Below are 15,125 nucleotides of genomic sequence, written 5' to 3'. Positions count from 1 at the left end.
CTATTTTGGAAAAAAACAAGAGACTGCTAATCGTTTGACCAATGCAAACAAAAAGCGGCGAGACATGGAAATGACGTTTCTTCTCGCCGTGAGATATTAGAAATTGCTTCGGTCTTTGTTACTTTTTACCCCAAGTGGTCATTTTTAATTAAAGGATTTCTGGAGAAAAGAATCTTTGTAAAATTCTAAAATAGATAGCGGATTCGTATTCAAAGAGTCCAAATCATTTAGAGGTAATATTTACCAGTGCATCAATTTTGGAAAATAAGTAGGTCAAAATTGGTATCTGCTGTAAGGAAAACATTTCAAAAATAGGGCTAAAAATTTCAATATTTTTTATTTTCTAAAATCCTTCTTCGAATTCTAAGAAACTTACGACTTTGAAGAAGATCTATGGAGGCCATCTATGGAAAAAAAATGTATGGAAGATATTGAATTTTCAATTTGTGACTTTTTGCCCCAGTCTCCCCTATAGAATTTTTGAGATTTAAAATCTCTATAACTGAAAAAAATATCTTTCAAGTTATTCACAGGGTAGGAATAAAGAAGTATCCAAAAAGCGAATAAAACGATTTTTGTAAAAAATCGAGTTGTTCGACTTATATTTTGAGTGGTCGAAATGTGTGCGACTGCCTCAGTTTAGGCAACAGCAGAAGGGTGCTGCTGGGAAAGCGATGCTGTCTGATGAAGATCTATCGAGATTAAAACCGCACTGTTTAATAGAGTTTATCCGAAAAACTGGCTGGCTTGAAGCATCTTGCCCTTAGTTTAATTGGACTAATTGGGGATGCATAATAAGCCAAAAGTGAAGCGACTGCCTCCAATGTAATCTAATCTGGCCTTAGAGACCTTCAATTTTTGCTACAAAATGATTTCCAAGAAGCACAAAATTAAATATATTTTATATACCATGATAGCAATTTTGTGATTCTTAGAAATAATTTTTTGATAAAAAAGGGCGGCAAAGCGTCCCAGCTTTGCGGAGTGCTCGAACTCGTAACTTGCATGCTATAACCTCAAAAGTACTTTTGCATCATTAACTTATTCATAAATCACTCAAAAGGTCCTAAAAATCTTTTTAGGAGTTTTAAAATTGATTTTCGGACAAAAATTGCTTATCGGTTCATAACCGATTCATAACCGGTTAGAATCGATTCAGGATTGTCAAGAATTCCAAGACCTTTTCGACGAGCCCAAACATAATATCATTCGGCTGAGAAATATACTCTATTGAGCCTTTTTAACATTTGACCTTGAAAAGCTGTTATTACGAATGATTCACCGGTATTTTCGTATATGGACGAACGCCCGCCTACATAATCTCTGAAACACATCTGAAAATGAAAAAAAAACACGACGCGTTTTCGAGCAATCTCAAAACACATCGTTTTGAATTTAATATGTTATTTTTTTTGTTTCAATTCATGAGGAAAATCGTGTACACGAGTTTAAGAGTTTCGCACTTTTTCTCACTGGAAAATTTCTTTTTAAGTTTACCGGTTTATAGCCGATTTATAATTCATTAATAACACCGCTCAAAATACTAACTTAGGTGGCTGCAACGTCTCTTAAAGGAACCAGGCCTCCCCCACTAACCTCCTCCAGTGATGGCGATTCTTCGTCAGCTCGCTTTAGAAACGTAGCATGTCGAAAAGTCATCCTATTGGAGACTCTGCGAGTTTTCGTAATAATTTTGCTTTTACGGGTAGGGATTGTCCTTCCCTCGAAGAACCAGATCCCTTTTTCGTTAGCCGCAGGTTAGTTTGTACCCTACCGTTCAAAATAGGTTAGGAGTAAATTTAATTGAGAGGAAGTCCCAAGATCTTTCCAACGAGCTAAAACATGATACCATTCAGTTGGGAAATGCGCTCTTTAGAGCTTTTTAAACATTTGACCTCGAAAAACCGTTATTAGGAATGATTCATTGGGATTTTTCAATCAGGAAGAAATGTCCGCCTGGGTAACCTCTAAAACATGTCCAAAATAAAAAAAAAGAAAACGCAAGACGCGTTTTCAAGCAATCCCAAAAAATTATGAGGGGAGTCTCTCGAAAGTCCCAATTCTCTATCTCTAACCGTTTGGTTTCTAGACGTAAGTAACGACTGGACGGACAGTAACCCCCCTATTTGAGAAATTTTGTGATTTAAATTAAGTTAGCTATTTAATAGAAATGTGTAAGTCTCTTGGGACAAACAAAGAAATTCACATTATTTGAAGGCATGCACGTTTGAAGCGAGACTACTTTCCCCACAATAACTGCTCTCTCGGTGAAGTTCGAGCAGTAAAAAAAAATACGGTGTCGTGGATAATTGGAAAATAAAAAGACATCCAAATCTAAGATAATTTTTGCAAGCATCAAAAACGAAAAATATTTTAAAGATATTTGCTCTGGAGAAGCAGGATTTTTCAGTCTTAGGAGTTTGTCCTAAATTATCAATTTTTCAAGTACTTTTAATCTCTTTGAAACCAAGTAATTATATATTTTTATTCTATAATTCTTGTAAAATCTCTGAGAGACGAATTAGTACTAAGATCTTTTGATTATACTCGATACTTGTACTTGTTTGCGTTCAATCGTTTTTTTCTTATAGAAAGTATTAATATTATGGGTGTTATGAAATATGAGAATATCAACTTCAATTGGTAGTAGTTTCTGAAGTGGCATTAAAATTATTTATCTTATAAATTACATAGCATTTTGAGAGTTATTAAGTCCCTTTTCGCTACTTAAAATAAAATCAAAAATAGCATGTATTGAATAAACAAACTCTCATTTTCTTTGAGAAAAATACTTGTAAGATTTATAATAAATCTATTATTATAGAGATATTATTGGGCTCTGAAATTTACGTTTATTTTGACTATCAATTCTCAATTCTTCAGTAAGGCTCGGCTACAATAAAAGAATTGACCTAAAGTAAATTTTTGAAGGAAATTCTACTTGTCCTAAGCAGGGGCGAAGAACTATGCCTCTTGAGCGGTGAATACTTGTTGGTAGATTCGTTAAATCATTTAATTTTACTCAAAGTATATAGAAAAAGTAAAAGCTTTGCAGAAGCTTCACAATCTTGATTAAGGTGATCTACCCCAAAATTTACTGCATTATTATTTCTACACAGAAAAAAAATATTTTGTAAAATTGTTTGTAAATGTTTGTTAAATCTTATGGAGGACTTACGAAATGCTCGTGAATCGTATAACCCACAAACAAGTTCGTAAAAGTTTGTACTTTTTCACAAACATTGTAAAATTATCATTTGACGAACATTTTTGTACTTCTACAAACATTTGTTCGTAAATGTTCGTAAACACACAAAAAAAATGTTCGCAACATTTTGTCATTTGTTCGTAAATTTTTGTTTGTCTGGCAAAAATTTACGAACAAATGACAAAATTTTACGAACATTTTTTTGGTGTGTTTACGAACATTTACGAACAAATGTTTGTAAAAGTACAAAAAATGTTCGTCAAATGATCATTTTACGAACAAAGCTTGTGAAAAAAGCACAACATTTTACGAACTTGTTTGTGGGTTATACGATTTACGACCATTTCGTAAGTTTGCCATAGGATTTCACAAACAATTTTACAAAATATTTTTTTCTGTGTATTTATAAAGTTCTTCATCGGACCAGCTCATGGGAAAGAGCACCATGTTGACGAGTTTAGAGTTGAAACGTTTTTAAATAGCTCAAGATTGTGCAAAATAGCTAAAAATAAATTTTAGGACTTACATATCAGTCATAAGTTCAAGAATTCCATGAAGTATGGAGCAAATTTAACCACCATCACAACAATGATATTCAATTTCATTCATAACGCTAACAAAAGTCTTATTCTTAAACGCCATCCTGTGGAAAAAAACTTAGCACTTACAGAAACCTCATCAGTTCGCTTCTGGAATAGTCTGGGAAGCTATTCACTGTTACTCGAAAGTAATTCTTGGTGACTGACCAAAATTCCTCGACTCGACTATCTTACCAAAGAAATTTCCGCAATAATAACTCATTGAATTAGATACAGTAAAACAATTCTGCAGTAATAGATAAAATTTTAGGAGCAACACGTGGTTATCTATATGAATCTCTTTATTAAAGAGTACAAGGTAGGAACACAGAAATTAAGCAGTCGAACTATTTATTAGTAATAATCTTTAGCTGATTGAGATGTCTGAGCATGTCCGGAAATTTTCTTGTGGTCCACATCCAAGTTTGCCGGTTCCATCGTCACAGTATCCCCAATTGTTGCCTACGTGATATGTCCACTGCAGCACGCAGCGTTTGCACGAGACATTTGCCGGGAGAGTAACTGTGAAGTTGTAGTATCCCACGGCAGCAGAATTTAGGTAATACTGTGGTGTTCCTGAGGAAGTTTTGAGGGAATATTGGGCAAAACATGCGTCAGATTCACGTCCATTGTTTGTGTCCAAATTGCAGAGATTGAAGTAGAAATAGCCCAAATGATTGGCTGTGATTAGCACTGAGACGGGAATGGTTGCTCCTCGTTGATAGTTTGCCACGACCACTCCTTGGCCGTATTTTCCACCGTCTTCGTGTTCACGTGGAGTTGGTGCCCTTCAAGGAAATAAGAAACGTAAGGATTACAATTAAGCTTGATATTTAAACTAATATTTAATAGATTATAATTTTGAAATACGTAAAATAGAATTATTGTAAAAAATTGTTGTAGTTATATTTGCTTTCGTATTTGGTAGAAACTATTTATTTCTTTAAAAAAAAACCATAATAACAAATATTTTGAGAATATCTTTAGGAAAGAAATATTAAAACTGATTCGTAATATATGATTAAAGCGGTCTTCAGACTGGAGGCTTAGCCCAGATCCTGAAGATATTGCAATCCTATGGCAACCGATTTTATAAGCTTTTCAGAATCAAATGGATTATATGTCCTTAAAATCTTATCTTTAGCTAGGATTTTCTAAAAAACCTCGACTGATAAGAAATTAGAAAAGTTAAGCCACATGGGTCAGTATTAGGTCCGAAGCTCGTATAAGAGTCAAAGTTTAAGCCGTTATTGTAAAACGGTTTTTCTAATGTTTTTAGAAGATTTTATAAAAACTTTAAAATATAACATTATTTTAAGGTGAACTTAGGCAATATCAAGTTCCAACAGCCTTCAACTTAAAATTAGAAATATTTAAGTCTGACACTTAATACATATTAAAAAAAACTAATCAAAATTTTTGGCTAATAATTTAGCTTTTCGGGCAGTAAAAAACATATTGGACAGTAAAATTTTTGAATTGTATTCACATTAAATTATTTTCACAATTTAGGGGAGACTGGGGCAAAAAGTCACAAAACGGATATTTTATTTTTTTACAAGCTACTCGAGCGCTTCAAAAATTTCTAATTAGCGCAATTTTATAGGAAATTTACCGCTCTACAACTTTGTGAAAGTAATTTTCCTCTATTTTTTTATCAAGCCAATTTCTAAAATGTAATTTTGTGATTATTCTCAAAAATGATGGGACAAATAGTACCAGACATGGGGTATTATCATATTTGGATTCGCTTCATTACGGGTTTCCGTAAATTTGGAAAAATACCGTGAGACATCAGAAATTGCTTCGCTTTTTTGTTACTTTTTGCTCTATACCTTTTGTTACTTTTTACCCCAAGTGGTCGTTTTTAATGAAAGGATTTCTGGAGAAAAGAACTTTTGTGAAATTCTAAAATAGATAGCGGATTCGTATTCAAAAAATCCAAATTATTTAGAAAATATTCACCAGTGCATCAATATTGGAAAATAAGTAGGTAATAATTGTTATCTTCTGCAAGGAAAATATTTCAAAAATAGGGCTAAAAATTTCAATATTTTTTATTTTCTAAATTCCTTGTTCGAATTTTGAGAAACTTACGAACGACATTGAAAAAGGTCTATGGAGGCTATCTATAGAAAAAATTTGAGTCGCTATCTTTTTTACCTTGGTAGATATTGAATTTTGAATTTTTCGATTTGTGACTTTTTGCCCCAGTCTCCCCTATTCATTAAAATTGCTCAATTACTCTCAGTAAATTACGTAAAATTAATTATCAAAATCTTTTATGTCTTTAATTCAATATGGCAAGGTAAGGTAATTCCTAATTTCCAAATTTTCCATTTGCTAGGAATATTTCACTACTTTTATTTATAAAACTTTTCTGAATTATATTTTAATTATCAAGCAAACATCAAATGCGAAAGTTTAATTATTTTGCCAAAATTAAGTTAAAAAGTTTTATTTTTTGCTTTTAGTGATCTCTGGGTATCTAAGTAGGGGAAACCGGCGCAGATTTAGCCAGCAAATGATGTTTTTCATTGCGTATAATTTGTAAAAAAAAAAATTTTGTACCAGGCTGATAAATATTTCAATGAACAGAAAGGGATATATTTAATTCGAATAAGTAGTAGTTTTTTCAATATTTTTTCTAAGACAGGCTATAACATCCCACTGCCTAATACCATGCGTGGCTAATTTTGCCCCGGTCTCCCCTACTTGCTAAATTTTATTTTTTTCGTTGAAAATTTTGAACCAGAATTGCTATTTGTTCTGCTGGAATTAGTATTAAGTTTAACATTCTAGCTACTTGATCTTTATTTTTTGGTTCTAAGTGCGATATAAATAATATCTAAACTTTAAATGTTTAAATGATTGGTTGGTATACATGTCTATGGAAAGTCATCTTTGAAAATTTCTTAAATTCGATGACTAGTAATAAAACTGTATTGCTGCGGTAAATGTCTAAATAAGATCGCGGTATTTTTCCTAATCTTGGGGAAATGGGGCACCTTTGAATTAGGGCAGCTTTGAAATTGGGCTTTTTCTCCTATTTACAAATGAAACTGAACCTTGTTATAATTTAGATTTAGATCTAGATATAGATTGCCCAGAAAAGCTATGTAAGCCTTTGTAAGGAGGTGTAGATCTCGAGGCAGACCTAGGACAAGGTGGCTGAATCAAATTCAGAATCTTGCCTTGAAACGCCTTGGAATTGAACCCGAACATCTTCCTGAAGTGGCGGAGCATAGAAAGCATGGGCTGCTAATTTAGATGTCATGGGCCCGCGACCCCTATAGTGATATGCGGTTGAAAATGATGATGATAACACAATTACGAAGTTAAATTACAACATGGTAAGGCTCAATTCCATTTAACCTTTTAAGGACAAGAGGGTAAAAAATTCTAAAATAAATAATTTTTTCTAACTTTTTAGAGGAACATAACACTTTAGATTTTTAAAAGTCTACCGGTTTTCCAATCATCCTTAAAAGGTTGAAAATGATAGAAAAAACCCAATTTTAAAGCTGCTCCACTTCAATATGCCCCACTTCCCCTTATTCCATCTACTCTTTAAAGATTTTAAGATTCATTGGCGAAAATAATATTGCTTAACAAGATACTTATAATTTTCCAAGGAGGTTCAACTTTTAAGACGTTTAAAATTTTTTCTATATGCAGAAATTTTGTAAATTTATTCAAAAAATCAAAACATTCACAAATCATTAAACGAAACTAATAATGTGATGATTCTAGCGAAAGAAGTCCAATAAGAAATTTCTTTAGATATTCAAGTCATTACGATAAAACTTTTACGAATTAGTCACTTATGCAAAGAATCAATAAATATTAAAATTGTGCTATCTTCATATTTCCATAATGTTGTTTTTTGTGAATGTTTAAGTTTGATCTAAAGCTGGCCAAAAATTGAGGGGAAAAGAATACTGAGGAAACTTACCTGTAATCGTCACCACAAAGTCCACACTTTCCCCCATTGACACTGTGTTGAACCTGAAAGTAGAATGGTTTTGATCGTGACGATCCTTGGAACCTTAAAATGATCATTTGTGGACTCACATAGAATCCTCCACAGAAATTGCCATTATCGTTGTAATCAGCAATTGCTGTATGATCATAGCGCCAGCGTGATCCTCGATTGACAGGATTCAGAAGCATTCCATGACCAGTCACTTCAATGATCCCTACAATAGCAAACACAACCACAAGAGTACAGACTTTCATCGTAATTCACTTCACGATCTTTCTCTTTTTTGCAAATTCAGAAGATTCCCAAATATGAACTGAGGTCTGGAGACGATGGAAGCCTCCTTTTAAGTGACTAACACCTCTCTTCTTCAATTCATTGATGTCGTGCTTTTCTCTCGCACAGATAAGAACCACTTTTTCCTTATCAGCACTCCTATCTACCTCAATATAGTATGACAATTAGGCGGTATAGAATTAGGAATATATATATCGGAATTGGTGCTATTTGGCGAATTATTTTACAATTCCACAACTTTTAGTACCTAATACATATATTTTTGCGCTGAAATATTTTTGGCCAAACTTTTACACGTTCCGGATATGATGATAATTCCCCCGTAAAGAAATTTTGTGGTTTTTTTTTAAATGACAAAAACACATCAATTTTCATATCTTCTCGATATTTCTCCATTTGCCGATCACGATCGATGTGGTGTTTTTCACGAAAAATATTCCACTTTGTTGAAATTTTGGATGAAAATGTAGGCCATAGACTCATTCTTCAGCTGTATCATTATTTAAAAGTCTGCTGACTGAAATCCATTTCGGCAGATTCCAATAGAATTCCCCTCAAGGTCACTTTACACTATTTCCGTTCCCATCAATTAAAGTGATAAGGGCATATTATCAAGTCTATTATAATCCCCCAGACATAATTTTTTTTTATCGAATAAACAGAAGTTATAGATTAAAGGATTTAACCGTGAAATTATCCAACACTTTATTGAACAATTTTATCATTACTGTCAGAGATTGATCCGTCTGAATAACAGGTCAAGAAGCTTCCTCTTGATGTCTCTTATTGAATCAATGACACAATGTAAAGTACATTTTACATTCAATTAGCGCTATCAATTATTTTGAAAGACAACACGAGTATATTGTAATAAATATCTTCAGTTGAACAATATAATTAAAAGTCAACAAATAATGAAATATTAACAGGAAAACACAGATTTCTTCAAAATCTCTATGCGCAAGCTGTGACTACTTCTTTGTCAAATATGACCCAATTATTACAAAACAATACAATAAAATTTAATCTTAAAGTAAACTTTAAATTGACTTTAATTGAAGGAATACGTCTAAGCTCTTAAATCTGTCTATTACAGATTAATCCGAAAAATAATCACTCCCATTCACTACGGAAATGTAAGAATTATTATAACAAATTGCTTTATTTAATAAAAGAATTCACACAAATTAGCAATTCGAGCATAAGAACATTTTTGTTGAGAGAAGTAAAGCTAATGGGACTTTTATGTCTGTAAACTAATGCAAGTAATTTTTCCATAAGCCCGTTCAAGTTATTCAAATTCTTGTTTCTAAATTAGTTTACAAGGAAATTTTGAAGAAAACATAATAAAAAGAAATTCAGCCAATTTGAGAGAAATGTTCTTGGCAAATAACCATGCGCTAAGTACTTAATTGTTGAAGCTTTTAAAATTCAAGCAAAAAGAAAGAAAGAGGAAAATGGAGAAAATATTTGAAAAAATTGCTTTCAAAGAAAACACAAAGATATTTAAAATGACAAAAAGGACTACAAAGTACAAAGAGCAATTTTATGTGCAAAACAAGGGGGTACGATTACTTTACTTACAGTACTGTACAGACTATAAAAAATCTGATGAACTCGCGTTACAATTGACTTTTTAAATATTACAATATAATTTTTGTATATTGCTCCAACTCTGGCTAATCAGTCAACTTTGACTTAGCCAAGAATCTTATTGTATGATATTGTATTATTATACTCTAATGAATAATAAATAAATAAATAAATAATAATAAATAAGTTACATAGGGGAAAATGGGATGTAATGAGACAATGCAGTGGGATTTATAATTTCCCTTACACAGAAAAAAAATATTTTGTAAAATTGTTCGTAAATGTTCGTGAAATCCTATGGCAGACTTATGAAATACTCGTGAATCATATAGGGGAAAGGCTCATAATTTTGTCCAGTTTCTTATTTTGGACACTTTGAGGATAACATTGGACACTAAAAATAAATTGATTAAAATGATGGATTTTTATTCCAATATTTGATGAATAATGAATTCTATCTAAATATTTGTTCTTTTTGGAAGATTTTAACACTAAATACGTTAAAATTTGAATATGATTTGAGTTGAAATTGCTTTGTTGAAAATTCAGTGTGAGCAATTGCTTACGAGAAATATGACAGACCTTCGTGGCTTACTTCAGTCTTATTTAGTTTTGGTGAAGTACTAACAAAGTTTGTTCGCTGTTTTTGAGTGATATTATTGAATATTCATTGAATATTGTATTGATTCACGTTACTGATGATTTGTACATTTGACCTGAAGTGAAATTTACCTTGTGAATTATATTTTTCGTGTGAAAAATGGGAAATTTTTTAAGACATTCACCAGTGAGGTGATGATTCTTATTTTGGACAGGTGTTTTTCTCACGAAATTTCGTGAAGTTTTAGCTTTTGTGATGACTAGGTTGGACAAATGCCTGGAGAAACAAAGGAGCATCATCTCTACGAAAGAGATGTAGCGAGAAATGCTTTGAAAGGCTCCCGGAAAGGCCAGGGAATGAGCGAATCCGCACGTACTTGGAGTATCGAAGTCAACTCACTTTAATGAATGATATGGAAAGTTTCCGGGCTTCTGTGACATTCTACGTTTCCCTTACATGAACAGGAAGAGGACTTGGTAAGATTGGTTCATCAAATGAAGAACAATGGGCATCCTATTGAGGCGGATTAGCTGTCCAAATTTACAGCCAAGTTGGACAAATTAATAAACAAGTTGTCCAAAATAAGAGCCAAGGTCACCTCTACTTATCAATTCATTTTTAAACGTATTAAAACTAATTTTAATAAAAATAAGACGATAAATAGCTTGCTAAGTTGCTAAACAACCCTTCTGAAAAGAGAGTAACAAGAAATGTCAATTAGTATAGAAAATATCGCACTTCAAACTTGGAACTTCGATGCTTATAAGCAGACTGTCCAAAATTATGAGCACTTCCCCTACCCCACAAACAAGTTCGTAAAATTTTGTATTTTTTTTAGAAACATTGTTCGTAAAATGATCATTTGACGAACATTTTTTGTTCTTTTACAAACATTTGTTCGTAAATGTTCGTAAACACATAACAAAATGTTCGTAAAATTTTGTCATTTGTTCGTAAATTTTTGCCAGACAAACAAAAATTTACGAACAAATACGAACGAATGACAAAATTTTACGAACATTTTTTGGTGTGTTTACGAACATTTACGAACAAATGTTTGTAAAAGTAGAAAAAATGTTCGTCAAATGATCATTTTACGAACTTGTTTGTGGGTTATATGATTCACGAGCATTTCGTAAGTCTGCCATAGGATTTCACAAACATTTACGAACAATTTTACAAAATATTTTTTTCTGTATAGAAAAGGAATATTCAGCAAACGACTTTTTATTTAGAATATAGGAGAAACTGGGGCACCAGCGAACATGGGTTAATACCGAACACTAGGGGAAGTGCCCATGTTTTGTACGATCCCATGTAAGCTTTGTAATGACTAAAATTTGTCCTATATTTCTCAATAAATGTGACTAATCGCATACATATTTTAAAAACTAGAGGAAAGTATCCAGTTTTTAAAATATATTGCGGAGGCACTGCAGAAACATTAGAAAAATTTAATCATTACGAAGCTTGGGATCGTGCAAAGCATGGGGACTTTCGCCTAATTATTATTTCTAAACTACTTGGACGACTTGAATTATTTCGCTCATTTCTTCAGTGGACAGAGGCATCCTTATAGTGTTTATAAATTTCCATAGGTCTTGTCCTCTGAAGTCTAATATATGATTAAAAATTCGCAGTGGTCAGAGGTGTCCCAGTTTCCCCTACACCTTCCTCCCTATTCATTAAAAAAGCACTTTCATTGAAGAATTCTTTTTTTACTGGCTAATTGGCTATATGAAAACATTTTTTTTGCAATTTCTTTTAGGGTTCAAAATTTCACGAAATTTTATAAAATTATAATATGTTCATGATATATATTTTTTTTAATGCTCATTGGGTCGTCAATTTGTCGGATACATCGACCGTTGTCGTATCTGCATTTGATGCATTTGATGCAAGCTTCGATACAGTCGTTGGTTCTAGCGTGAAATGCTGATACCAAAGAAATGCAGATGCACTAGTGAAACACAACCTGATAATTGGACAAAATTCAAGACCTCGCAAATTTACACTTGAAAGGTTAAAAAGTATTACGTCCATTGGCGCCAGTTAAATCAGCATTTGTCGTAATTTAAATGTCAAAATTGCATACATGTTTGGAATGTACAGTGCCCGCTCTCTTATTCGGATTACATCGTGGCAGTTTTATTTAGTAAAATATTGTTTATCTAGTGAAAATAATTTAATCTGTGAAGATTTGTTCAATATATGTTCTATAAAAGCAAAACATTTTTAAATAATGTCTTTTTAATTATATTTCTTTAAAGTTTTTATTATTATTATTATTATTATGGGGCAAAATGGGTCTTATTTCGTGACCTCTAATCTAACGAATCAGAAAACCATATTTGATTTTTTATCGACTTGATTAATTCTAAGTTATTGAAAGAAATTCTCGACAAGGTAAACAATCACTAAAAAAACATGGGATTCTTAAGAAACTTGTTAATGTTAACAAAAATTGTTTTGCATTATTTCATATTTTTGATAAAAATATTTTATGTTATTCAATGAAAGTCCATTTCTTAATTAACTAAACTTTATTGTGATGTCATCCTTAGTAAGATTTTTCAACAAATTAAGTGAAAATCGGATGTGGCTAAAAGAGCTTACTTTTTTCGGCTATGTAAGTACTTTTGGCCATTCATTTTCCCATACATTTTACACGTGGCGCACCTTGCGGATTTCAGTAAAAACAATCGTGACTTTTGACTGATTTTTACATCAAATAGAAAATGTGCAAAAAGTCGTTTAAAATAGTCTAATAATCACACAAAATTGGTGTTAAATAAGAATAAGACTTGTGCTGTGTATTTGTGAAAGTTTTCGAAAGTTATTTATTCTGTTATTTTATTAAAATTCTACTGGAAACAAGTGGCCAAAAGTACTGAAACATACATAGTTGCATAAAATGCATTTTTCACTAAAATATCCAAAAAAATTGGGAGTTCTCTTAGATTATTAGGAAGAAACGGCTTTAAGGTATCTTAGTATAAAATTTCATTTTATTTAAATAAAGATTATAAAAATTAGAAGCACATGAAACCTTAAAGTGTCCAAAAGTACTTACTCCACCCTATACAAAAAAAATTAAAAAAATATATTATATTTATTTTCAATATATTGAACAAATTCGAAAAATATAACCAAATAACGAAGCAGTCATCTGAATGCTTTTTGTCTCCATTTTTTTTTTTTGTCATTTTGTCTCCAAATTATCCGAATAAGAAAGCTGGTACTGCAACAGCTGGACTGGTAAGTCGCCTCTCGGCTTAAGTCGTAAGTGTGTCTAGGGCATAACACAGACTTTTAAACCCAATCCAGTATTTATTTATTAATCGTGTCGGAATATTTGTTACAATTTAATCATGTTTATATGATATTGTTGTTCTATCCCGTGTTAGAAGAATCTTCTAGTCCATTTGTGGACCACGAACGCCTTCCCGCAGTGTGGATGCTTCTTCCATGCTCCCGGAGTTATTGGGCAGAGGAGGTGCATTTTATTACGTTTTATTCCATGTGAAAATGTCTTCATCTAAACATTCAGTTGAATATGAGGAATATTTTAGGTGGCGTGAAATAAAAAAGTTGGCCAACTAACATGACATTATTTCTATTTTCCTCTGTTTCTTTTAATCAAGACTTCTAGATGGTACACTCTGTACTTCCGGAAACCAAATTAAACTACAAAAGATCGATCTCCATTCTGAAAAAAACTCCAAACTCATTCGAGAGGAGTATATCATAATGAACGTGTTTTGCCATCCAGGCAAAATGGTACTGTGCTTCGAAAAAGGCTCCCCAGCTGTTTTCATAGCTTTAGTTGGATTTCTAACAGTTTGGCTCCTGGAAAGCTATTGATCTAATTCTTGATAATATGTTTTATTTAGTCATGATTCCAAATTACCCTATCTTATCCTAGGTAGAAAAGGTAGAAATCCAGATACTTTTGTTTTCGTTTCTCTCTTTTTTTCGACTGATATATTCGTCAGTTAAATCAGCATTTGTCGTAACTTCATTTTTGCGATTTTGGGATATATAACATATTTAGAATCGGCGTAATTTTGTTTATTAAACGCGCTTGAGAAAAAGAAACATTTATAGGCCCATTAAAAATTATTTTAAACAAAAATTATTGTAAGTGCCCTTAATTAATAAAAATTTATCAGAATTTGTCGTAACTTCCATTTTTGGGGAAGTTACGATAAATTTTCATACAAAATTGGCTCTAATCAGCATTTGCCGTAACTTTTTTAGCTCGCTTGCGTGGCTTGTAATTTACAGCGAAAATTTAATATTTCTCATTAAAACGTTCACAAACTCTTCCATATATCCAAAGACAGTGCGAATAATGCAACATTAAATCATTTTAATTCGATATTTGTGAGAAAAAAGTGAGGAAAAATCCCTGCCCATCTGTCATTAATTCAAAACAAAACAAGCGGAGTGGCGCACTAAATTTATTAAATAAAATTTATGAAATAAAAGCTTTTAGTGACAAGGACCACAGTTTAATTGACTAATTTAGTGAAACAAAGGCACTCATTATCACTAGAGTAATTAAAATTGATATAATGTGTTTTTGAAAATTGTCGTAACTTCCAAAATTTCCATACATTAGAAGTTACGGCTTTATAAACGATGCAAGTTACGATAAAATATTAATGTGTTTCTTCTAACATATATCTCAATATCTCAGCTTTTAAATCATTTTATAAAGATTTTCTCAAGTTAACTTACAGTTTATTAGTGCCACTTTTATTATTTTGACTCAAAAGTATCGCATTCGGGGCTCATTCAGAAAAATAATGCTGAACTAAAAACTTCGTCTCCTGAAAAGTTGTCAAAAGGAAGTTACGACAA

General features: G+C 32.1%; 1 protein-coding gene across 1 annotated transcript; it reads right to left on the bottom strand.

The window, feature by feature from the left end:
• Positions 1-4,070: 4,070 nt before the first annotated feature.
• LOC129806992 (uncharacterized) lies at positions 4,071-8,124 on the bottom strand. Its single transcript, XM_055855941.1, has 3 exons — positions 7,861-8,124; positions 7,742-7,794; positions 4,071-4,574 (listed from the first exon to the last, which is right to left on the bottom strand). Exons 1-3 carry the CDS (start codon positions 8,023-8,025, stop codon positions 4,154-4,156), a joined length of 639 nt encoding a protein of 212 aa, XP_055711916.1. The 5' UTR covers positions 8,026-8,124; the 3' UTR covers positions 4,071-4,153.
• Positions 8,125-15,125: the final 7,001 nt, after the last annotated feature.

This window comes from Phlebotomus papatasi, chromosome 1 (assembly GCF_024763615.1).
Source record: "Phlebotomus papatasi isolate M1 chromosome 1, Ppap_2.1, whole genome shotgun sequence".
Classification (NCBI taxonomy): Eukaryota; Metazoa; Arthropoda; class Insecta; order Diptera; family Psychodidae; genus Phlebotomus; species Phlebotomus papatasi.
The sequence above is the reverse complement of the archived record's forward strand: the minus strand, read 5'-3'. Positions and strand labels throughout refer to the sequence as shown.

Coding starts and splice junctions, on each gene's coding strand:
- LOC129806992 (XM_055855941.1), bottom strand. CDS start 8,025: ATGAAAGTCTGTACTCTTGTGGTTGTGTTTGCTATTGTAGGGATCATT. Junction 7,795..7,860: donor ATTTCTGTGGAGGATTCTAT/GTGAGTCCACAA, acceptor TTCTACTTTCAG/GTTCAACACAGTGTCAATGG. Junction 4,575..7,741: donor CTTTGTGGTGACGATTACAG/GTAAGTTTCCTC, acceptor ATTTCCTTGAAG/GGCACCAACTCCACGTGAAC.